Source organism: Vidua macroura, chromosome 27, assembly GCF_024509145.1.
Source record: "Vidua macroura isolate BioBank_ID:100142 chromosome 27, ASM2450914v1, whole genome shotgun sequence".
Taxonomy (NCBI): domain Eukaryota; kingdom Metazoa; phylum Chordata; class Aves; order Passeriformes; family Viduidae; genus Vidua; species Vidua macroura.
The window spans coordinates 1,325,627-1,349,913 of NC_071597.1; the positions used below are offsets into that span (position 1 = coordinate 1,325,627).

A 24,287-nucleotide genomic window follows, 5' to 3' on the forward strand; every position below is an offset into this window, starting at 1 on the left:
CTGCTGATTGGTCCGTTCCCGGCGGGGCGTGGCTCTGGCGGGCGCGTCACACCAGCTGGGCGAGACCATCTCCAGGAGGAGGAGGAGGAGGGAACGGAGCTTTTTCCCCCCCTCTGTCTCCTTCTCCGTCCGTTATCCCTCTCCGCTGTTCCCTCTCGCAGCGCAGTGCGTGCCGCGGCAGGAGCGGGAGAGCCGCGGCTCTCCCGCCGGCAGCGCCCGCCGCTCCCCCCGCTCGGGCGGGACATGGCACCTCCCGCTGCCCACCCCCTCAGCCCGCCGCCATCTTGGCGCCTCCTCGGCGCGGGGCCGGAGCGGGCTCGGCCGGCCGCGGCGGAGCGAACCACCGCGGGGGCGGGCGGGGGGGGGGGGGTGGGACGGGGACCGAACCACCGCGGCAGTGGCGTGGGGGGGGAGGGCCGGCGAGCGGAGAGCTTAACGGGCCGGGGCTGCCGGGCCGGGCCGTACCACTGCGGGAGGGGGGGTGGGCCAGCCGGGCCGGGCGGAACCATGCGGAGGCGCTGGTAGGGGGGCGCGGGGAGGGGGTCGGTCGGGTCCGCCATGGCCGCGAACTGCGCGGGGGCCGCGGGGACGGCGGCGGGAGCCGTGGCCGCCGTGGGCTCGGCCCTGAGCGCCAGCAAGACCAAGACCAAGAAGAAACACTTCGTGTGTCAGAAGGTGAAGCTGTTCCGGGCCTCGGAGCCGCTGCTCAGCGTCCTTATGTGGGGGGCGAACCACACGGTGAGAGCGGGCGGCGCGGCCCCCCCCCCCACCCCACCCCAAAGCCCCCGGCCCTCAGAGCCGGGAGCGGGCCCCTCACAGCGCCCGGGAGCGGCGCCTCGTCCCCCTCGGCAGTGCCCGACCCCCTCACATCCGACCCTTCCCCGCTCCCCCTCAGGCTGGGCCTTTTCCCTCCAGAGCGGCTTTTTTCCCTCATCCCCGCTGAATGCCAGCCGTCCCTCCCTACCCATCCCACCCCTGATCCAGCCCCTCGCAGGGCTCTGTGTCCCCAGGCGCTTTGGGGACCCCCAGGTCGGGGTGTCCCTGCCAGTGTCCCCTCCCCTGACACCTTTCCCACACCCTTTCTCCCAGGACTGGGCAGGGGGACTGATGCTTTTTTGGGTGATGTTGCTGTGGCACAATCCTCCCTCTGGCACTGGAGGGGACACGAATTTGGCACCCAGAGCCCTGTGCCAACCCCTGGTGTCCACCAGGACTGTCCCTCTGGCTGTGCCAGGGAGGGATTGGCACAGCCCAGAGGGGACAGCGCTGTGCCTCACGTGGACAATGTGTGTGTCCCATCTCCATCCCCCAGAAATGAGGGGTCTGGCCCTGGCTTTGTCCCCTTTGCTGGCAGGACTCGGGCTTTGTGTGTCCTCTTGGCCTCAGTTCCTCTGGGACCAGGTTGTGAGAGGGTCCCTTGGGGATGTCTGTGACGGCTCAGCTCTGATCCACCTCCTCTGGGGATTCCTAAGAGCATCCCTGTGTTTTCTCTGGAAACTTCTCCCCGGTTTGTGATGGCAGGCACGAGGATTGATCCTTGGATGTGCCTGCTGGGTGCTGTTCTTGGTGGCCAAAGAAGCCAGAAGCCTCATCCTCAATTAATCCACTTTTAGGGCTCAGACACACCTATTTCTCCAGTGGATTAGTGGATGTTTCCTAGAGAGTGAAAGGGATTCGGGCTCATTTTTTTCCCAAAACAAATAACACATCAGGAATTAAAAAAAAAAAAATCCTCCTTGCATTCCTGGCCTGGCTGGCTGGAGCGAAAGCTTCCAAATGTGGTTCAGCACCGTGCTGGCTTTGAGGCAAAGGATGTTCCAAGTGCTCCCAGCCTTGCCCAGGAAGCAGGATAATGAGTTTAATCAGCCTTTGATCAGTGGTGCCATTAGCAGCCCTGAAGAAATGGAAATTGTGGGATTTTTCCGAGTTTCATTCCTGGCCTCATAGTGACGGTTTGTTTGCTGGCAATTGGCCTTTTTTGGTTTTTTTTTTGGTGTGTTTTTCTTTGTTGTAGCTGTCTGGGCAGTAGGAGCCTGGCAGGAATTTGAGGCCCTGGATGAGGACAGAGTAACTTCGGGAGCACTTGGCTGTGAGATATTTGGGCAAAGGGAGGAAGGCGAGCTGAGCTGACACTAAGCTGGTAATGAGATTATATAGGATGTGTATTAGGAAGAAATTGCTGCCAGGAAGGAGCTGAGGGGCTGGGAAAGGGGGTGAGAAAAGTTCAGCTGTGACCTCCTGACCTTTGGGAAGGCGTTTAGGATTTCCCAGGAAATCCCTCCAGCTCTCTGCCACGTTGGGGTGAGGGTTTGGTGGCAGCTGTGGCTGGGAGATGATCCCAGTGCCTTGCTTAGGTGGGAATTGGAATTAGGTGCCTCCATCTGAGGGGTTTGGAAATAATTTTGGGAATACCTTTAAGCTTTGTTGGAAATCCTGTAATTTGTTTAATATTTGGCTGCGTTGGACAAGGAGGGGTGAGTGAGGAGGCTCTGGGCTGTGTCCATGGAGTTCTGCACTGGGATCCTTGCAGTGGGAGGAGGGGAAAACAGCTCTCAGCACAAGCCGGGGCCGTGCCAGGAGGATCCTGTCAGAATTGTTTGGATCTGGGGTGAACTTGGAGAAATCAAACAAACAACCATTTTGTCAGAATTGTTTGGATCTGGGGTGAACTTCTTCACGGAGAAATCAAACAAACAACCATTTTGTGCAACGTGCTGCACAAATCCCCGTGGGTCCCTTCTCCCATTCTGGATCAGCCCTAAAGAGGCTGCTGAGCACAGGCAGGGCTGGCTCTGGAGAGCATCAGGAGCACCCCAAGAGCAGGAGCTGCCTTGTGGATCAGCAGTTTGGAGTGTTTCAATAACGGGTCCTGGTGGTCCCAGCAAGGGTTGGGGTGGGGATTGGGGTGGGGCTGGTGTGAGCAGGGCCAAACGGGGGTGGTATGACTCAAACAATTTGAATTTTGGACCAGAAAAGCACGGAGGGGAGGGGAGAACTTGTGTGGAAGTGGAGCCACCGTGGCTCAGGCTCGATTTCTGAGTTTTCTGTCAGACCCTGAATCCAGCAGACGTGGGAAAGGTTCCTGGGGAAGCTTCTCCTGCCGTTGTCATGGCACTGTGAGAGGAGCTGCAGCTCCTGGTGGTTGGGTCTGAGTGTGGTGCTCCAGGGCTGGTGCTCCAGGTGTGTTTTCCATGCCCTGGATGGGTCCACGTGCACGGGATGGGAAAGTTGGGTCGGTTCTGGAAGGGAGCAGCCACCTCCCAGCCAGAGAGATGAACAGAGTGTTGTGTGATGCTCTGGGAACCATGGAAACCATGGTTGTAAGGTGCTGCTGATGGAAGGCTCTGGGATCCCCGGGAGGGGATTGGGGATCTGTGTCTGTAGGGAGGGAAGGAGATTGTGGATCTGTGTCTGTAGGGATGGAAGGAGATTGTGGATCTGTGTCTGTAGGGAGGGAAGGAGATTGTGGATCTGTGTCTGTAGGGAGGGAAGGCTCTAGGATCCCATCTGGGATCCCAGGGAGGGGACTGGGGATCTGTGTCTGTAGGGCTGTGATGCTGCTGCCAGCTCCTCAGCTGGAAAAGATTGCAGTGGCTCTGGCTGCTGGCAGGGGAAAGGCACAAACATCCCGTTCTTGTGGGAATGGGGAGATCCACGGATCTTGCCCGAGGCAGCTCCAGAGGCTCCAGTTCCTGGCTGGAGCAGCAGCCATCTCCCAGGCCCTCAGGAGCAGTGCCAGCAGGAGCAGAGCTCGTTAGTATTCCAGGGAAACAGAAGTGCTGGGAGTGGAGCACGGCGCTCCCCGCTCTGCAGCCTTGCCTCCCGTGCTGCCAGAGCAGCATCTGCCACATATCAAACACTCAGATCCCAGGAATTGCTCCTGGCACGGTGGGAACAGCCTGGATCTGTCCCTTCCCAGCCCGGCTCTAATTGACCTCTGGAGAGAGCAGCATATGGCCAGGGCCGTGCCAGCCCCTGGAAGGGTCGAGGGCCTGGCTGCCAACTGCTCACCCAGGAGCTCCTGTTCAAATCCCCATTCCAGGAGCTTTTTCCCATTTACATCCCAATTCCAGGAGCCTTTTCCCGTTCACATCCCAATTCCAGGAGCCTTTTCCCGTTCACATCCCCATTCCAGGAGCCTTTTCCCGTTCAAATCCCCATTCCAGGAGCCTTTTCCCGTTCACATCCCCATTCCAGGAGCCTTTTCCTGTTCAAATCCCCATTCCAGGAGCCTTTTCCCGTTCACATCCCAATTCCAGGAGCCTTTTCCTGTTCAAATCCTCATTCCAGGAGCCCTTTTTCTGTTCAAATCCTCATTCCAGGAGCCCTTTCCATGCTCAAATCCCCATTCCAGGAGCCTTTTCCTGTTCCTCAGCTTTTTTTGAAGCATCAGCCTTGCCCACCTGTGAGAGGACTGGGAGAACTGGGAGCATGGATGCTTCCCAGTGACCCTGGGGCTGACAGGACTGGGGACAGGAGGGTGGCACTGCCTTATCCCCATCATGCAGCCAGGAATCCTTTCCAGCAGCTTTCCAAGTACATTTTTCAGGAATAGATGGGTCTGCTTTCGCCAGGGGATGGTTTTTTTCTCCATCTTAAAGCATCCTGGTGTCCCCAGAGGAATTACTGACTGCAAGATTCGCTCTTCCCTCGCCTTGCACGGGGGGTTGTTAGCGTGGATACTGATTAATCATGCTCTAATTCATGGAAAACAGGGTTTTTCCCTCAAACCATCACCCAGTTGCTGCTCTGTGCTAAGCAGCAGCGAAGCTTTGCCACAGCTGTGGGTTTGTCTCCATGCTAAAGTGATTTTCCCATGTGTCTTTTACCTCCTTCCCCAGAGCATAATGAAGTTTAACTAATACTCACCGAGATGCCTGATTGGAAAGCTTGGAGGGGAACAAAGTATCTTTATTTTCCTGAGCAAATTCCTGTGGCAAAGAATCCCTGAGAGTGGGCTCACACACTCCATCAGCTGCATCTTGTTAGTAAACAAATGGCATTTTCCCATCAATTTACTAATGCTAATTGCCACTTTGAGGCTACAGTCAGGTTTTGAAACAAAATTGTGCCTGGCCCGTTCATCCCAACAGCTGTCCCTGAATGACACAGAATATTGATGTGGCTTTTATTGGGAAAGGAACCGGCTTTGGTGGCGAAGAGAAATCATCAGGCCAGAGTCCTGAGTGCTGCTGCTGGAGAATTCCAGTGGCCAGGAAGTAAAAGTTTGGCAGAGAGAGAGGGAGGAGGTGTTTTTGCAGCCCTGCAAAGCTGGATTGTGCTGAGGATGAAGGGTCTGGGCAGTGGAAGAGGTTTTCCCTCCCTCACTTCCTGCTTTGGATCCCTGATTCTTGTTGGCATCCAGCTGCTTTCCCCTCTGCTCCTGTGGGATTGGGCAGCTTTGATCCCTCTGTCCTTGCGGGGTGGCCCGGGACATCGGGAATGGCTCCTTTGTTCTCAGGACGTGGCAAAACCAGGGAAAAACGGGCAGGGTCTGTGTCCCAGCGGGTTTGTCTGGATTGTGCCTCGGTGTGAAATGCTGAGAGCCCCCGGGGCGTGTCCGAGCCCTTCGTGGGGCTCCGGCGGTGCCACCCCCGCCGTGTCTGCCCCGGAGGGGCAGCAGCCCAGCCTTATCTCTGCCAAACTGCAGCTGGCACAGACAAAAAGCACTTTTTGGTGGTGCCCTCGGCCTGGGCTCGTCCCTCTCGGGGGTCTGTGCCGGGGAAATGGAGAACTCTGGGCAGGAGAGGAGTGGGCAAAACCGGGCTGATTTTCCAGGGGATTCGAGGGCAGATCTGGGCCACAAAGTGAAGTGGATTTGAGGGCAGATCAGGGCTAAAAAGTGAAGTGGATTTGAGGGCAGATCAGGGCTAAAAAGTGAAGTGGGTTTAAGAGCAGATTGGGGCTAAAAAGCTGGAAGGCTGAAGGGAACCCAGCATCGTTCTGGGTGTGGCTGCAAATCCCTGAGTGTTCTGTCCCCACTTCGGGGACCTCTGATGTGGCAGAGGTGTGGCACAGCCTGCTGCTCCTGTGCCTTGCAGTGGCTGTGATGCCAAAAGCACATCAGGGCCCAGGTGTGTGTTTGTGGTGCTGCTGCACCTCTGCCCTCTGTCCCTGCCTCCTCCAGAACCACACCCAGCATCTCCCTGGTACCCACATCCCCAGAGATCCTGGTCCAGGCAGAATTTTGGGGTTTTGCCCTTCTTTTTGGGCACAGATCCCTGGGAATGTGCTCCCTGGGAGCTGAGCACCTCCCTGGCATGCACCTTGCTGTGACCTTGCCTCCTGGAGCACAAATACCCCGGGACACACTCACACACACACTCTCACACACTCTCACACTCTGCTATATTTAATTTGCTGCTCCACGCCTCTCCCCGGGGAGCAGGCGAGAGAGCAAACATGTGCCAGGCGTTTGTCACGTTGCTCCCTCCAGGAGGCTGCTCAGATTCCCTCGGGATGAGCCCGAGGAGAGGATCCCTCTGGAGAGGTGATAGGTGCTGCTGGCCAGGCTTTCCTTTGGGAAGGACTCCTGGTGTTTCAGGATTTGGCTGGATAATCCTTGGGAAGGGGGCTGGATGCTGAGGGCTGTGCTGTGAGAAGGGTGGGGCTGGGATATCCCTTTCCCGAGATGTGTGGGGGCTTTTTGTTCCTCTCCCTTGGGAAAGTGTCAGGCATGGGTGTTGCTGTGGGAGCACACGGTGCTTAAACAGCAAAAAATGTTAAAAAACCCAACATAGCAACAAAACTAAACTAAATAAATATGTTTTTTTTTTTCCAGACTGGTGCCAGGAGCAGAGGCCCAGTGACCACTGGCCTAGAGCTGCCTTGGGGGTGGGCAGGTGGACAGTGCTGGGTCTAGAAATGACCAGTCCAGTCCTTCATCCTCATCTTGGTGTCCCTCTTCCTTCTCTGTGCCTCCTTCAGAGCCAGAATCCCAAATCCAGCCCTTCATCCACATCCTGGTGCCCAGCACAACCCCATTCCTTCTCCAGAGCTAGAATCCCAAATCCAGCCCTTCATCCACATCCTGGTGCCCAGCACAACCCCATTCCTTCTCCAGAGCTAGAATCCCAAATCCAGCCCTTCATCCACATCCTGGTGCCCAGCACAACCCCATTCCTTCTCCAGAGCTAGAATCCCAAATCCAGCCGTTCATCCAGATCTTGGTGCCCAGCACAACCCCCTCTCTTCTCCGTGTCTCCTCCAAAGCTGGATCCCAAAGCATCCAGCCAGCTCTGCTGGAAGGGGGGAAAAGCTTCCACAGGGAGGATTTTTTGGGCTGTTTTATCTTGTGAGGAGCAGTGGCACCTCTGAAACGATCCAGAGCTCTGCTGGTGCACCATTTCTGCCACTCAGGTGCCTCGCAACAGGTCCCACACTCGCTTTGAGGTTTGTGCCGTGGCAGAGACGAGAAACGAGGGCACCCAGCGAGGCCTCAGAACATTTGTGTCTGAATTGCTGCCAGCGAGGAGGCAGCCTCGGAATCGCTGTTCCCTCTCAGCCGTCAGCACCCTTCCTCCGCTCGGCAAGGAGCTGATAATGGCTTGTTTGTGCCTTCCCCACGCCGGGAAGAGGGCTGGGAGCAGGCTGGGATGGGAGCAGGCGTGTGGCAGGAGCTGTCAGGCTTCCCCTCCTGGTAGACAGCAATAATTAGTGGCTGGAGGCAGCGCCTCTGTCTCGGTGCAGAGTGAGTTGTTTTCTCCTCACCCCGAGGGGAAATCTCCGCGTGGGACTCTGATGCAGCTCCCTGCAGTGGCTGCGAGCTGGGAGATCCCTTCCTCACCTGGAGTCTGTTCCCTTTTCCCTCCCCTCTGGCTCAGGGGTTGGCTCGGTGCAGGACTGAGCCCAACCGGGGGGGGCATCGGCCTCTCCCTGCTCGGGGCTGCTGCCGGTGGGGGATGTGTGCTGTTATTTAGTTATTTATTCATTAATCTGATTGGGGCTGCTGCTGGTGGGGGATGTGTGCTGTTATTTATTTATTTAGTCATTCATCTGTGCAGCGTTTTCCATACATCCCACAGCGTTTGTGGCAGTGCTGTGATGCCTTGGGCTGGATGCCTAGAACAGAAGCTAGACAGAGTTGGAGAATAAAGTATTATAAAGGTATTTATTAAAGGCTTTAACAGATACACCTTGGGCAGTGCAGAGGCTACTCCTGAGATGGATGACAGTCACGAGTTTTTTGGGATCTCAGGGGTTAATTGTCCAATTACAGCTTCAGGTAACGAAGTCACAGTCCCCCAGTTTGCTCTCCCTCTCTCCCATTAATTTTTGTTTATACTTTTCGGGCCTGAGGCTGTGATGGTGACTTTGGTTCTCAGGCCTGGAAGGATTGTTCTGTCTGACCAAACTGTGATGACAGCTTACAAACACTCTCTGTGGAGTTCAGAGTTGTACCCTAATCCAGTACAGGATGTGGAAAATAGAAGAGCTAAAACGTAAGGCATCGGCTGGGTGCTGCAGGGCAGGGCTTTGCAGAGCTCCAGCTCCGCTCAGGAGCCACGGCCGCTTCACTTCCTGCTTCTGTCTGTTGTGTGGGATGGCTGGCTCTGAAAATAGCCACCTTCCCTCCTGGCACTGGGATGTGTCTTTCTTCCCAGTCTGACGTGTGTTAAATCTGGTCTGGATTTTCCTGGTAACGATGGAGAAAGGGTGGGATAAACACGGGCTGCACGGAATTGGTTCACGGCACGTCCTGTCCCCGGGGCTGAACCCTACAGAGCCCAGCACGGATGGGGCAGCACTTTGGGCAGTGCTGTGTGTCCTGCTGCACACAGGGAACGGGGAATCCCAGAGCTGGATCCCTTTGCTGTGCCTGGCCCCTGCTCCCAGCCAGTGGGGAAGTTTTCCAGCAGCTTTCCCAGTGTGCTGGGAGTCACTTGACCTGCCGGAGGTTTTGGTGCTGGGAACAGCCCCCAGAGCTGACTCGGAGCCAAACCCCGCTGGTGCCAGCGTTGTCTGCCTCCCTCTCCTGTGCTACCTGCTTGGCACAGCAGTCATGGGGACAGAGCTGGAATGGAATTGCTTCCTAAATCCTGGCTGTTAACAGCAGTTCAGTGAGATGGGGCTGTGGGGAGTCCCTGGGAGGGGATGGCACTGGGGCTGTGCTCAGAAAAGGCAGCTCAGAAACCTCTTGATTCTGGCACAGCCTTGTCAGTGACTGCAGTGACTGGAACAGGGCAGCCAGACACAGTCCAGAGATGGATCTTTATTATTATTATTATTATTATTATTATTATTATTATTATTATTAATGCTGGCACTGCTGGGTGCTGTACAATAGTAGCTGAACATTCATTCTTCTGCTTCCCCGTGTTCCCGTGGCTGCCACACATGACTAAGGAGCAAAAACAATCTAGTGAGTGACTCATCCCTCCAGAGAAGGTGGGATGGGAGCAACAGGAGACAGCCAGGATGGAAACAGCATCCACGGGGAGCTGTGCTGGGCTGCAGCAAAGGCTTTGGTCATCCTAGTTTGTAGCAGGAATGATTAACATTGGGACATTTTCTCAGCAAGGTGGTTAAGTTAAAACACAAAATCTGCTGGTTCTTGGCCTGTGGGTTTGTCTTGGATGGTCGGTGGAAGGGGAAAGGTTGTCTCAGGAGGATTCACCACATCATGGAATGAGGTGCTGCTGTGGCCTGGCACCACAGTGTTCCCCAGCTGCTTCTGTCTGATGGGTCACGGTGCCCCAAACCATCCCCTGGGGTGTTGGGCATCCCTGCAGGTCCCCAGGGCAGTGGGACCTGGGGTTTGAGTCTCCCTTTCCTCTCTCTTGCAGATCAATGAGCTCAGCAATGTTCCCGTCCCCGTCATGTTAATGCCCGATGACTTTAAAGCCTACAGTAAGATTAAGGTGGACAATCATCTATTCAACAAGTAAGTAAGAGCTTCCCAACCTCTCTGTGGTCAGAGCTCTGTGCTGTGAGGCAGACTGGCCTGGGGGAGGCCTTCTGGGTTGTTCCTAGCTGTACTGCCAGGAGGATCCATGCCCCGTGCCCTGCCCAGACCCTGCTGTGGTCATTCTGTCACTGAAATACTCTGTGGTGGTTGGTTTGCATCCTTTGGGGGATTAAACTGTTCACAGGAGGCAGCTCTGCAGCTGTGCTGTGCTCATGGAGTCTCTCTGGAGTTACCCCTGTCTCCTTTTCCCAAAAAATCCATTTTTGGAAGCTGTTTTGAAGTTGTGGTTGTGGCTGGTGCTCAGAGCTGCGTTCTCCACCCCGGCTCTGCAGGGCTGCAGTGCTCCCTGATTAATCCTTTGTTTTCCCCAAGTGTCACAGGGATCAGCTTTGCAGAGTGGGAGGTGATTGGGAAGTTTGTCTCTCCTGGCATGTCCAACGTGTGGGATCTGCTCTCCCCCTTCTCCTCCAGAGGAGATCTGAGCTCCCCATGTGTCACTGCAAGGCTTTCTCATTGAGAAGGAGCTGCCAGATTCTCCCACTGTGTCCAAGCAGGACCAAACTCTGCTTCTCTCCCTGGGCAGGATGAGGGCTGTGGGAGGAGCAGGTGCAGCTCCCTCAGTGGCAGGGAATGCTGTCACTGTCCCCTGTCCTGTGCCTGGGGGCACCCTGGCAGCAGAGCCAGGCTGGAGCCAGTCCCCCTTTCTTGGGTGCTGTGGCTGAGCTGGTCTGTGGGGCCTTGACCCTTCTCGTGCTGTGATGGGATCTGAACCCAGAGCTCCTGCAGCTCTTGCTGGTGTGCAGGGACAGCAGGGACAGTGTGTGTGGGGACAGCTGTGTGCAGGGACAGCTGTGTGCAGGGACAGCTGTGTGCAGGGACAGCGTGTGCAGTGACTGTGCAGGGACAGCTGTGTGACAGTGTGTGCAGTGACAGTGTGTGCAGTGACAGTGTGTGCAGGGACAGTGGTGACAGCATGTGCAGGGACAGCCGTGTGCCAGTGTGACAAAGCCACCGAGGAGGGCACAGGCAGGGTGGCTCCCTCAGAGTGGGCCTGTGGCAGGGTTGCCCTGGCAGCCACACGAGCTCCACGCTCCCATCCCATCCCCGTTAGCCGGGATCCTGCTAATGGAGTTCCCTGGGAGAGATGGGGTTTGTGGGCATCCAAAGGAAGGAGCTGCCCTGCCCAGGGGACAGCAGGGCTGGGAGGTCCTGGGGGGCTGGCAGGGAGGGGGAGCCAGCGTGGCATTGGGTGGCACTGCTGACGTCTCTGCCCTGCCCTAGGGAGAACCTGCCCAGCCGCTTCAAATTCAAGGAGTATTGTCCCCTGGTGTTCCGGAACCTCCGGGAGAGATTTGGGATCGATGACCAGGACTACCAGGTACCCTCTCTTCTCTTCTGGGACAGAGCAGCCACCCTGGCAGAGAAACCATGCTGCAAACACTGCTGCCAGCAGCTTTTCTGGGTTTATAAACTGGGGTTTGAGTGCTTCCACCATAACCACAGCAGTGCAGTGGATCTTGCTGTCCCAAGCACAGGGCAGTAGGAGGAGAAGGTGATCCCTGTTCCCAAGGCATGAAACAGGGGCACAGGTGGCTGTGGGCAGGCAGGAGCTGGAGGATAACAAGGATTCAGCATGGAATATCTGCAAGGAAAACGAGTCTGTGGTGTTTGTCCAGATTCAGGTGAATCTGCTGCTTTCAGCCAAGTGTGTGTTGTTGAATTGGGTGTATCAAGGTGGCTCCTGCTTTTGGATCCATCCCCTAATGCCAGAGGGGCAGATTTTCTTGGAAAGGAATCTGCTGTTAACACTGCTGGGCTCAGCTCTGGGGACAGGGAGATGTCACAGCTCTGGCTGCTGCAGCAGGGCCACCCTTCCTCAGCCAGCTCTGAGCTCTGGGCACGAGGAGCTGAGCAGAGGCAGCTCAGGGCTGGGAGATCACACAGAGCAGGGCCAGCGAGGCCAGCCCTGAGCACGAGGAGCTGAGCAGAGGCAGCTCAGGGCTGGGAGATCACACAGAGCAGGGCCAGGGAGGCCTGGTGGCCACGTGGCTCCAGGCAGGCCGGGTGTCAGAGAGCTGGAGTGTCCCCAGCACACAGTGACAGAGCAGGCACGGTGCCAGGGGCATCCCCTGGAACACTCTGACTGCAGAGGCACGTGGGGGAGTGCTGCAGCCTCCCTGCTCCCTCCACGTGCTCCCTGCCTGGTGGGGAGAGCAGCTGGAGCAGGGCTGGTCCCACTCTGCCTCCCCCTGTGCCTGTGTCACAGCCCTTTGTGATGACACCCTCCCCAGGTGTGACCCACACTCTCTGTAGTTCGTCATTTACACTCCCCCTGTTGTTCTGAGGGATTGCTTCCCCCATCTCCAGGCTGCTTTTGGCTTTTTCAAAAGTGCCCAGCTGGAACAGAAAACGTTAATTGAGCTAAATTCAGGTGCGTAAACTGTGGTGGCTCAAGTGGGAAGGGAGCCAGGAGGCTGAATTTAACAGCCCAACTGTGGCAGAGGTGGGAGTGACAGGAAGGGAGCTGAGGGCTGCGAGTTTGGTACTGCTCTGTGTGGTCACGATTTCTGCTTCCCAGCTCCAGAAGAAAAGCTCTGTGGTTTTGAGGTGAGGGCTGATTAAACTGCCTGGCACAGACCCCTTTGCAAATGTCAGCGAGCAGCAAAGGGGATTTTTATGTTTGCCTTTATTTTCCTGATGCTCTCTAAAGCTATTGGCAGCAGCAGAGTTTTCCCTCTGCTTCATTAAAGTTTTAAAAGCTTTAAATGCTTCATTCTGAAAGGAAACCTCTGGGCTCACTTGCAGCATGACGTGGTAAATCTCTCTCTCAGAGCAGGCTCTGCTGTCAGAGCTGAGCGAGGGAGACACAGCAGTGCCACTGCCACCTAAAAAAACCCCCAAATAATCCAGCCTGAAATGCAATCTCCAGCCCAGAAATGCTGGAAAACTTAAGGATCGCTGTTGGTGCTGCTGTGTTTCAGAGCCCTCCCCATCTGTGATAAGGAAATGCTGGTGAGAGGTTGTTGGTTGATAAAATGACTTGTGGGCAGGTGGAGGGGACAGCCAGAGGACAGGTGACAGCTTGAGGTGTGAGCAGCAGTGGCTGGGGCTGCGGGAGGAGCTCACAGCAGGCCCTGCTGCCTGTGGAGAGGCAGCAGAACAAAGAGCTGGTGTTGAGGCTCAGGGAATTGATCCCTGCTCTGCAGTTTTCCTGGGATTTTCCAGCCCTGCTGCACTGTCTGGTTGCTAAGGGTGGAGACAGGGATCTAAAGGCAGATGCTGCTGGTTGTCAGAAGAACAACCAAGCTATTTATACTCATCCTGTACGTCCAGGAGTAAGAATAGCAGAGCCTGAGGGTGGCTTTTGGTACAGGATGACCTGTGAAGAATCCCCAAACACTGAGATTTTAGCCAGACTAAGCTGCTTTTTTGATGGAAAAGCCAACAGGCCATTTCATTTGTTTTGGTCTGGTTTTTCTTAAGCCTTAGGAATATCCTGACTATTCTTAAATCCCTGAGAGGAAACGCTGAGAGCTCTTGGACTGTGTATCCTACACCCTAAAAACCCTTTAGTAAAAAACACCTTCCAAAAACACCCCACAGGCGTTGGAGTAAAACCTGCCAGCAAATCACGGGCCCAGCTGGAAGCCCTAAAAACACATCCAGACTTTTAAACAATTGGGTTTTACCCTCAGCAGCACTAAACTTGGAGTTCACAGCCAGAGTGGGATCCCTGAGCTTGGTCCTGTGGGGATGCCCCTGCTTCCCAGAGCTGCTCAGGGGTTCCTGTGGGGCTTTCCCTGCTTCCCAAGGGGTTCCTGTGGGGCTGGCCCTGCTTCTCAGGAGGTTCCTGTGGGGCTTTCCCTGCTTCCCAAGGGGTTCCTGTGGGGCTTTCCCTGCTTCCCAAGGGGTTCCTGTGGGGCTTTCCCTGCTTCCCAAGGGGTTCCTGTGGGGCTTTCCCTGCTTCCCAAGGGGTTCCTGTGGGGCTTTCCCTGCTTCCCAAGGGGTTCCTGTGGGGCTTTCCCTGCTTCCCAAGGGGTTCCTGTGGGGCTTTCCCTGCTTCCCAGGGGGTTCCTATGGGGCTGGCCCTACTGCTGAGGGAGGTGACAGCTCCTGGCACCGTCCCCACGCCGTGTGTGTCCCCCAGAACTCGGTGACACGCAGCGCCCCGGTGAACAGCGACAGCCAGGGCCGCTGCGGCGCGCGCTTCCTCACCACCTACGACCGGAGGTTCGTCATCAAGGCCGTGTCCAGCGAGGACGTGGCAGAGATGCACAACATCCTCAAGAAGTACCACCAGGTACGGTGAGTCTGGAGCCCCCCCCCCGTGCACACCTGGGCATCTGCTGGGGGTCTGGAGCTTGGATTCGCAGCTGGCAGAGCTTGCACGGAGGTTTTGTGGGGAAAAAAATGGTCCTTGGGGTCTGAGGGATGAAAATCTTGAGGGGCAAAAATCTTGAGGGATGAACATGTGAGGGGCAAAAATCTTGAGGGATGAAAATCTGAGGGACAAATATCTGAGGGGCAAAAATCTTGAGGGATGAAAATCTGAGGGACAAATATCTGAGGGGCAAAAATCTTGAGGGATGAAAATCTGAGGGATGGAAATCTTGAGGGACAAATATCTGAGGGACAAAAAGCTTGAAGGATGAAAATCTTGAGGGACAAAAATCTTGAGGGACAGAAATCTTGAGGGATGAAAATCTGAGGGGCAAAAATCTGAGGGACAACCCAGCAGCTGTTTGTGGTGCTGAGCCCCATCCCAGCTCATCCTGGCCTTGTACCAGTAAATTATGGATCCCTGGTAGGTCAGAGCTGCAAACAGGCTCCTCATTCGTTGCCTCAGACCTTCCAGAGGGGCTGGAGGGGAGCTGGGAAGTGGGGTCACAGTGGGACAGCTGGAAATGTCCTGGCCCACGTGCTGGTTCCAGCCCATCTGCTCTGCAGGGTTCTGAGCAAGGGGTGTTGAACATGCCCTGAGTGCCAGGCACACCGGTAACCATGAGAAGTGAAGCTGGGCAGTGCCTGGACACACATAGGGTCACAGGATCCCAGGATTGGGAGGTGTGGTATTTACATCCTTTTTTACAATAGGGAGGAACCCTGGAGATCTCCCAGCTTCACACACAGAATCCCAGGATTGGGAGAAACCTTGGAGATGTCCCAGCTCCACACACACAGGGTCCCAGAATAGGGCTGGAGGAACCCTGGAGATCTCCCAGCTCCACACACACAGGGTCACAGAATCCAGGACTGGGAGGAACCTTGGAGATGTCCCAGCTCCACCTTCTGCCATGGGCAGGGTGGCACTCCCTGGGCCAGCTTGCTGAGGGAATGGGATTCTCAGATCCTCACTCCTTTCCTGGAGACCCCAGGAGCTGTTCCAATGCTCCTTTCCCTTCCCACGGGTCCCTTGGCTGCAGCACCTCCCGGAGTTTGTGTCCATCAGAGCTGGGCTTTGTGTGACACAGCTCTGTCCCCTCCCTGCTGTGCCACAGTTCATCGTGGAGTGCCACGGGAACACGCTGCTGCCCCAGTTCCTGGGCATGTACCGGCTCACCGTGGACGGCGTGGAGACCTACATGGTGGTCACCAGGAACGTCTTCAGCCACAGGCTGACCGTGCACAGGAAGTACGACCTGAAGGTGAGGGGCTGGGGGGCTGGGGTGAGGCCTTGTCAAGGCTGACCTGGAGCAGAGGCCTGGCAGAGTTAGAGAATCAATTTATTAAAAGGATCTCCTCCATGGAGAGATTGGCCAGGCAGAGTTAGGGAATCAATTTATTAAAAGGATCTCCTCCATGGAGAGATTGGCCAGGCAGAGTTAGAGAATCAATTTATTAAAAGGATCTCCTCAATGGAGAGATTGGCCAGGCAGAGTTAGAGAATCAATTTATTAAAAGGATCTCCTCAATGGAGAGATTGGCCAGGCAGAGTTAGAGAATAAAGCAGAGGCCAGGCAGAGTTAGAGAATCAATTTATTAAAAGGATCTCCTCAATGGAGAGATTGGCCAGGCAGAGTTACAGAACAAAGCAGGGATTCACTAAAAGGATCTCTTCAATGGATCCACCTTGGGCAGCACCAAGAGCCCATTCAGGGTCACAAAATGGTCACAAAATGAACCCAAAATGAACCAAAATGGTCATAAAATGCATGAATGCTCACAAGGTCTCTCACTTTGATCAGTTCTGCTCCATTTGCATATTGGAGTTAATTGTCTAATTCCAGCTTTAGCCCATGAAGTCCCATCCTTGTTTTTCTCTCTTCATTCCATGTTGTTTGTGCTCTTGGGCCTGAGATTTGGATAATTTCTCCTTGGTCCCCAGCTAGAGAAGGAATTTTATCTCCCTACTCTGTGAAGAGAGCTCACCATCCCATAATAGGAAACCCAGACCCACACACTAGAGCAGCACAAAATGTGAAAAACAGAAAAGCTCAAACCTGAGGCATCAGAACTCTGGAAGTTGGGCCTGGAACCCCCCCTTGGCAGGGTCCTGGGCGTTGGGGTTTGCCCAGGGGATCAGGTTTTGGGAGGCTGTGTGTGCAGGCTCAGTGTTGGTCCATTCCCCTGCCCCAGGAGGTCACCAAAAGGGGTTGAGCACTGATTTTAAAAATGCTTCCACTGCTTTCCTGCATGGAGAAATTAAATGGTGTCAGTTAATTCATGGGGAGTGTGACCCATAGGGCACTAATGATATTTTCTTTATTTGTTTTGCTTTCATTGTTTTCCTGCATGGAGAAATTAAATGGATTCGTTGGGAATGTGACCCAAAGTGTAGTAATGATGTTTTCTTTATTTGTTTTCTTTATCAGGGCTCAACAGTATCCAGGGAAGCAAGTGATAAAGAGAAGGTATGGAGCCATCCCTGGCCAGCCTTTCCTTCCTCCAGCTGCTTGGAAGCAGACAGATCTGAGTTCCCTTTTCCACTTTTCCTTTTCCTTTCCATTCCCTTTTCCATTTTCCCTTTTCCTGGGTACTGAGCAGGGGGGGTTCCACAGGCCCTGAGTTTGCCCTGTCCCCCCTTTCAGGCTGGGAAGGAGCTGGCTGTGCCTGCCCTGCTGTGTGGTGGTGGCACTGCCAGGGCTGTGGGGCACTCCCTGGGGACAGTACCAGCAGAACCAAACCCCCCCTGAGGGCAGTGCTGTCCTAAGGAGGGGTTTCCTCACAGCACCCCAGTGCCAGCCCCAGGCAGGTCAGGGATTTATTCCACCAGGTTTATAAACCATCCTCAGTGGATTTTGGGCACCCCAGAAGCCCAGACTGAGCAGGGGCTGGTGCTGCTGGCAGCTCCGTGTGCCAGCCCTGCCCTGGCAGCGGGCTGGGGAATTTCACCTCAGCCTTTTTGCTGCAGGCCAAGGATCTGCCAACGTTCAAGGACAACGACTTCTTGAATGAGGGGCAGAAGCTGCACGTTGGGGAAGAGAGCAAAAAGAACTTCCTTGAGAAGCTGAAGCGGGATGTGGAGGTAATTTCCTGGGGGACAGCCCTGCTCTGGCCCTGCACTGACTCCATGATGCACAGAAGGCTGAGAAATCTCATTATAATATCATAATCTTATAATGTCATATCATAATCAAATCATCTAACATATCATATAACATAACATTATCACATATCATATCATATCACATAACATTAAATAACATTACATTATATTCATATTATACCATATTATATTTTACATTATATTCTATTCTATTAATATCATATTCATAATATATCATATCACATAATGTCTTTATTCTATTCTATTCTATTCTATTCTATTCTATTCTATTCTATTCTATTCTATTCTATTCTATTCTATTAATCTATAATTATCCCATTGCTTTTACAGACAGTTACAATACAGGTGGACCTACTTGGTCCTCCAGTCCAAACACCATCACCACTGGCTAATTAAGAAACCACCCTTTGGTAAACAAATCTGCATAACACATTCCACTTGTTCACCATTGTGGGAATCTTTAAAATCAGAGGATTTTGGGAAAGCTGCAAAGAGACAGCAGAACTGCAAGTAGAGCTAAGCAGTAGCCATAGGATTTATTAGCAGAAAAATTATACAAGAAGTGGAAAATTAAGGACAAATAGAAGAATGGTCAGTGTGTTAACACTTGGATAGAATAACTCCCTAAGCTACAGGAAAGTGAGATATTAGGAAGTTCTAAGGTGAATAATGGAGCTCTGTGCATTGTGTTTTAAGGCTCACAAGCAGGTACTGTATTCAAAATGTGTGAGCATTGTTTTAACCAAAGGTACGTGTGCCTATAATGGTTGGATAAATCTACCTTCAATATGCTTTTGCTTTGTGTGATTGGTCAAAAAGCTTTTAAAGTGAGTTGTAACATTAAGTTCTTTGTCTACTACCAAAAGTGTGAGCTGCTGGCACCTTCCCATTGTCATAACCATGTAACGAGGCTGATGCTGGAAAACAAAAAGCTCCAGACGCGTTCCCCAGCAATCCCATCCCCAGCCACCCATTCACAATAACAGCTGTAACAAGTTAAGATAGGAATTATTCCTCATTCTTTTCTCACAGCCTTTCCCCAGAAGGGCCTGGGGAAGTTGTCTGTTGCCCTCTGTGGCTGGAGAGCTGCTGCCACAAGGATGCTCACCGCTGCTGCAGGGCTGCAGAGCGGCTCCTCCTGCAGCAGCCTGGTCCTGCTGAGGGCAGGGGGCTGTGCAGCCCCTCCGCAGCCTCAGGAGGGTTCAGCTCTCACTGCACCCGCAGGGAGGCACTGCAGGAAGGGCTGAGCCTTCCCTGTGGCAGCAGGGAGGCACAGACTAAATCAGGATTCTTCCTGAGAGAAGCTGGAAGAGAAGCAGAGAAGAGAACCAGAACAATTCCTGTCTCTGCTCGTTGTTGTGCCCACGTGGAATGTGTTTGGAGATTGCTTGGCCAAGGTGATGGCTGGGTTGGATTCTGGTGATGGTGTTTGGATTCATGGATCAGTTGGATCCACAGCTGTGTCAGGACTCTCAGTAGAGAGTCACAGGTTTTCTAGTTACTAATTAGTGAGAGCTCTTGCTACTGTAATGTAATGTAGTGTAGTGTAATGTAATATAATGTAGTGTAATGTAGAGTAATGTAATATAATGTAATATGTAGAATATACTATAAGATTATATAATATAGTATAATATAATATAAGATTATAATATATTGTAATATAATTAGATACATTATATATATTATATATTATATATTATATATTATATAGTCTAGTATCTATTATATAATATATAATTCTAGTAGAATATACTATAAGACAATATAATAAAACAGCTGATCAGCCTTCTGGCCATGGAGCCCCTGCTCATTTGCCCTGGCTGGGGGCCTGCAGCAGCACTTCCCCCCCGTGCAGTGCCAGGTCTCAGTGCTGCCTCTGTCGCAGTTCTTAGCCCAGCTGAAGATCATGGATTACAGCCTGCTGGTGGGCATCCACGACGTGGACCGGGCCGAGCAGGAGGAGATGGAGGTGGAGGAGCGGGCGGAGGACGAGGAGTGCGAGAACGACGGCCTGGGGGGGAACCCCATCTCCTCCTACGGGACCCCCCCCGACAGCCCCGGCAACCTCCTCAACTACCCGCGCTTCTTCGGGCCCGGAGAGTTCGACCCCTCCGTGGATGTGTACGCCATGAAGAGCCACGAGAGTGAGTGGGGGGCTGCGGAGGGCACGGACGGTGTGGGGGAGCTGGGAAGGGCTGGGGAGGAGTTTTGGAAGGCAGGGAAGGTGTGAGGGAGCTTTTGGGGAGCTGGGGAGGAGTTTTGGAGGGCAGGGAAGGTGTGAGGGAGCTTTTGGGGAGCTGGGGAGGAGTTTTGGAGGGCAGGGAAGGTGTGAGGGAGCTTTTGGGGAGCTGGGGAGGAGTTTTGGAGGGCAGGGAAGGTGTGAGGGAGCTTTTGGGGAGCTGGGGAGGAGTTTTGGAGGGCAGGGAAGGTGTGAGGGAGCTTTTGGGGAGCTGGGGAGGAGTTTTGGAGGGCAGGGAAGGTGTGAGGGAGCTTTTGGGGAGCTGGGGAGGAGTTTTGGAGGGCAGGGAAGGTGTGAGGGAGCTTTTGGGGAGCTGGGGAGGGCAGGGGAGCTGAGGAGGAGCTGGGGAGGAGTTTTGGAGGGCAGGGAAGGTGTGAGGGAGCTTTTGGGGAGCTGGGGAGGGCAGGGAGGATGTGGGGAGCTGTGGAGGAATGATGGAGAGCAGGGAGGGTCTGGGGGGAGCTTGTGGGAAGCTGTGGAGGGCAGGGGAGATAAAGAGGAGCTTTGGAGGGCAGGGAAGATGTGAGTGAGTTGTGGAGGGCAGGGGAGCTGAGGAGGAGCTGTGGAGGGCAGGGATGCCCAGAGGATGTTTTTGGAGAAGGGGGATGAAGCTGGCTGTGCCCAGGGCACTGAGCCCCTGCTGTGCCTGCAGGTGCCCCCAGGAAGGAGGTTTATTTCATGGCCATCATCGACATCCTCACGCCCTACGACACCAAGAAGAAAGCTGCACACGCTGCCAAGACAGTGAAACACGGGGTGAGCCTGTCTGGGCTGGGGGCTCTGGGGCTTCTGCTCTGCAGCATCTCCTGGGCTGGGAGGTGTCCCCAGCACGGATTTTCCTGCCAGGGTGGGGATTCTGCAGCCCCTGTGCTCAGCACTGCCCTCAGCGTCTCCTCAGGGTTGGGGTTTCCCTCTGCTTGCTTGGGATAATTTGTATTTCCATCCCAGTTTGGGAGGTGCTGGAGGGATGGACTGGATGAAGGGTGACACCTCTGGGTCACTGCTGTGTCCTGGCAGCCAGGGTGACACCCCTGGGTCCCCCCTGTGTCCTGGCAGCCCCCCTGGGCTCCCAGCAGGGCTTGGGAAAGCCCAGCCTAGCAGCACGTGCAGTCAGGGCATTGCTGATGCTGGAATTCCCTTCAAGGTGGAGTCCAGCCCAGCCAGCAGCCCCGGGGGGTTTGTGTGGGGTCCTGGGATGTGCTGGGCTTGGGGGACCCATCACAGACCCCAAATCCCACCCTGGCAGGGCAGGATTCCCCATTCCCTGGGGAGCTGTTCAGTGCTCAGAGCCCCTCTGGGTGCAAAACCTTTTCCTGAAATCCCTCCTCACCCTCCCTGAGTGAGCTCTGGGAGCTCTTTGTGCTCCTAAACCTGTGAGCCACCAAGGTTCACAGTGCTCTCACTCTGCACGTGCAGCTGGAGCTAGAATCACTTTCCTTGGGGATTTCTCCACACCTGCTGGGTTTTCCCTTAGCCATGGAACCTCCCCAGCAGAGGGGCTGTGCCCCTGCCCCCTCCCTGCCCCCTCCCTGACCACACTGACCCTTCCCTGACCCCTCCCTGCCCATGCTGAGCCCTCCCTGCCCTCTCCTTGCCTACCTTGACCCCTCCCTGACCACTCTGACCCCTCCTTGACCTCTCCTTGCTCACCTTGACCCCCCCCCACCCTCTCTGCCCCCCTGCCCACACTGACCCCTCCCTGCCCCCTCCTTGACCTCTCTGCCCCCTCCCTGCCCTCCCTGACCCTTCCTTGCCCACACTGACACCACCCTGAGCCCTCCCTGACCATCCTGGCCACGCTGACCCCTCCTTGACCACCCTGACCCTTCCTTGCCCACCTTGACCCCTCCCTGCCCTCTCCTCTTTGCCCACACTGACCCCTCCCTGACCCCCCTGACCACTTCTTGCCCACCTTGACCCCTCCTTGCCCACCCTGGCCCTTCCCTGCCCCCTCCCTGCCCATGCTGCCCCCTCTTTGCCCCCCGTGCCCCTGCCCTGCTGACCCCTCCGTGCCCCCCACGCTGACTGCGCCGTCTCTCCGCAGGCCGGGGCCGAGATCTCCACGGTGAACCCCGAGCAGTACTCGAAGCGCTTCAACGAGTTCATCTCCAGCATCCTGGCATAGTGCTGCAGGGCTGCAGGGCTGCAGGGCTGCAGGGCTGCAGGGCTGGGGGCTCCTGCAGCCCGGGACAGCACAGCCACTGCTGCAGCAGCAGCGGGGCGCGCGTGGCACCGCGCCTGGCACCGCGCGACAAACCCATCCTCATCCTCGCTGCGCCTCTGGCCTCTGGTGTGGCACAAGTGCCCGGATCTCACATCTCTGAGGGCTTTAACAAACAAGCCAAGTGCATTGTTCCAGCCCTGCCCGCAGTGCCCAGGGACGTTTCCTCCTCTTGCTGAGGGGCTGGGACACGGGTGGCACTGTCCCCAAGGGTGGCACTGTCCCCAAGGGTGGCACTGTCCCCAAGGGTGGCACTGTCCCCAAGGGGCCGGTGGAGCAGTGCCTGACTCACCAACCACTCCTTGTTTTTTGTGTTGTTGTTGTTGTTGTTTTATTGGACTGGCTTTGCCAGAAAAAGAAAGAAAAAAGAAAAAAAAAAAAAAACAAAAAAACCCCTTTTATTTCCCTCTCGGTAGGAATTGGAAGGAAAATAGCTCACCATTTCAAGGATGGGAAATAGAACTCTGATAAAAAGGAGGAGTTGCTGAACTTTAGGTAAATTCAGACTGGGACACTTTATATTTTTTTGGTTAATTTAAGGAATGGGAAAAGAAAAAGGAAAAAACAACAAAAAAAAATCACTTTTTTGTAACTGCACTTGATTTACAAGAAAGATGAGGGAAATGAACATCTACCAAAGATGATCTCTGAAAAAATAAAAAGGTGTAACTCCTAAAAGCTAAAAACAAGCAGAGAAGTGAGAGAGGCATTGACCAACCTCAGCTCATTATGTGCTCAGACCTGGGCTGATTTCAGTTGGCCAGCTCTGAAGATTTCCTAAAAAGAAAAGGAAAAAAAAAAAAAAAAACATTTAAAAAAAAGGCATTTTTGTACCTGTAGATCCAGGCTAAGATTTTGGGCCACTTCCTCAGCCAGGAGTGGCTCTGAGGTCACCATCACAATCCTGCCAGTGTTAATTAGCTAATTAATCATTCAGTCTTCCTTCCCCACCCCACCTGCAACAGGTACTTGAATCTGTGTCCTGACAGAGGTTGCTGGGTTGGTTTTTTTGTGTTTTATTTTTAAAAAAAATGTGACTTGCACAGAAGGAATTGGCCTGGCTGCCAGGGGGCAGTGCTGGGAGCTGGGCTCATCCTGCTCCACCCCCCCGGGCGACCCTCCAGGAGTGGAAATGGTGGAACTCTCAGCCCAGATTTCTTTTCCAGCCCCCCCTGAAGGATTTTGGGACTGATTGGAGTGACTGAAATCGTCCTGTTTTGTCTCCTTTAACCCTTTCACAGCCATGCTCGGCAGCCTCGCTGTGGGTTTTGTTAGCTCTGCTGCACAAGAGAACTTTCAGTTCTTTGTTTTGGGATTTGTTGTTTGTTTGTTTTTTAAATTTTGTTTTCATTTCCTTTCTCTTTTTAAGCAGGATTTAGAGTTTTGAACAAACCTCTTTGCAGTTGAAACATGTTGCTTAATCTGCCTTGGAACTGTTTTTCACACATGCCTTTGTTTGGGGAATAAGCTCTTGGGAATGTCAGTCCTGTGCTGTGACAGTTCTTGCTGTGTGGAATTTTGGTCCTTTTTGAGACATAACTGGTGCTCATCACATCCTGGTAATTCCCCTAAATTAACCCTGCCTCTGGGCTGGATTCTGAATGGGGCTTTGGGGTTTTTTTTTGGTTTTATTTCCTCTTCACCCCCTCCCCATTTCCCCTTTGTGACATGAATCCCCCACAGGTCTCACCTCAGGAGGGGCTGGAATTGGAGCCCCCGAGGGTGCACTGTAAATAGAATTTTGGAGAAATGAAAAATTAGGGGTCCTGATGGGATTTGAGGGTTTTTGGTTGTTCCCTTTGGCGTGGCACAAATTTCAGTTCCTCCTTTGCTGTGGAGGGGTCTTAAGGTGTGGAGCTGGAAAAGCCACGACCCAAATGCAGCTAAAAAATACTTTAAAAAAATCAAAAAAGAGGGAGGACTTAGAGGGCATCATCAGCTTCGTTTTGTGGGCATTATATTGGTTGCTTCTCTCTTAATAAGCACTTAAGTTTACTGCTAATTAGGAATTAAACACCCAATTACTTTTTATTCCTGACAGTTTAAAAAAAAAAAATCTGCATTGAATCTGCAACTTTGAGCTGGTAAGTTTGCCCTTCTCCTTTTGGGGAAAGTAGCTTGGAATTTGTTTTATCTTGAAATCATCTATTTAAAAAAAAAATAAATAAAGAGGAGGAAAAAAGGGGGGAGGAAGAGAGCAGGAGGTGGGTGAACACCACAGAGCAAACCCAGAGAAAGGGGAGTGAAAGTGAAAATAGCAAAAAAAAAATCTCCTTTATTGAATTGCAGAATAATGAATAAGGAATCCAGTCAAAAACCAGAAACCCTCACAGAGTTCTGACAAAAATGAAGAGCAGGGAATATTTTCTTACTCCAGACTCCTGCTGGGATTAAATTTGGCTGTTCCAGG

General features: G+C 53.8%; 1 protein-coding gene across 1 annotated transcript; it reads left to right on the forward strand.

Moving 5' to 3' along the window:
• Positions 1 to 551: 551 nt before the first annotated feature.
• PIP4K2B (phosphatidylinositol-5-phosphate 4-kinase type 2 beta) lies at positions 552 to 23,360 on the forward strand. Its single transcript, XM_054000147.1, has 10 exons — positions 552 to 738; positions 9,786 to 9,883; positions 11,189 to 11,285; positions 14,055 to 14,207; positions 15,406 to 15,552; positions 16,720 to 16,758; positions 17,259 to 17,372; positions 19,303 to 19,561; positions 20,309 to 20,412; positions 21,701 to 23,360. Exons 1-10 carry the CDS (start codon positions 559 to 561, stop codon positions 21,779 to 21,781), a joined length of 1,272 nt encoding a protein of 423 aa, XP_053856122.1. The 5' UTR covers positions 552 to 558; the 3' UTR covers positions 21,782 to 23,360.
• The last annotated feature ends 927 nt before the right edge of the window (positions 23,361 to 24,287 follow it).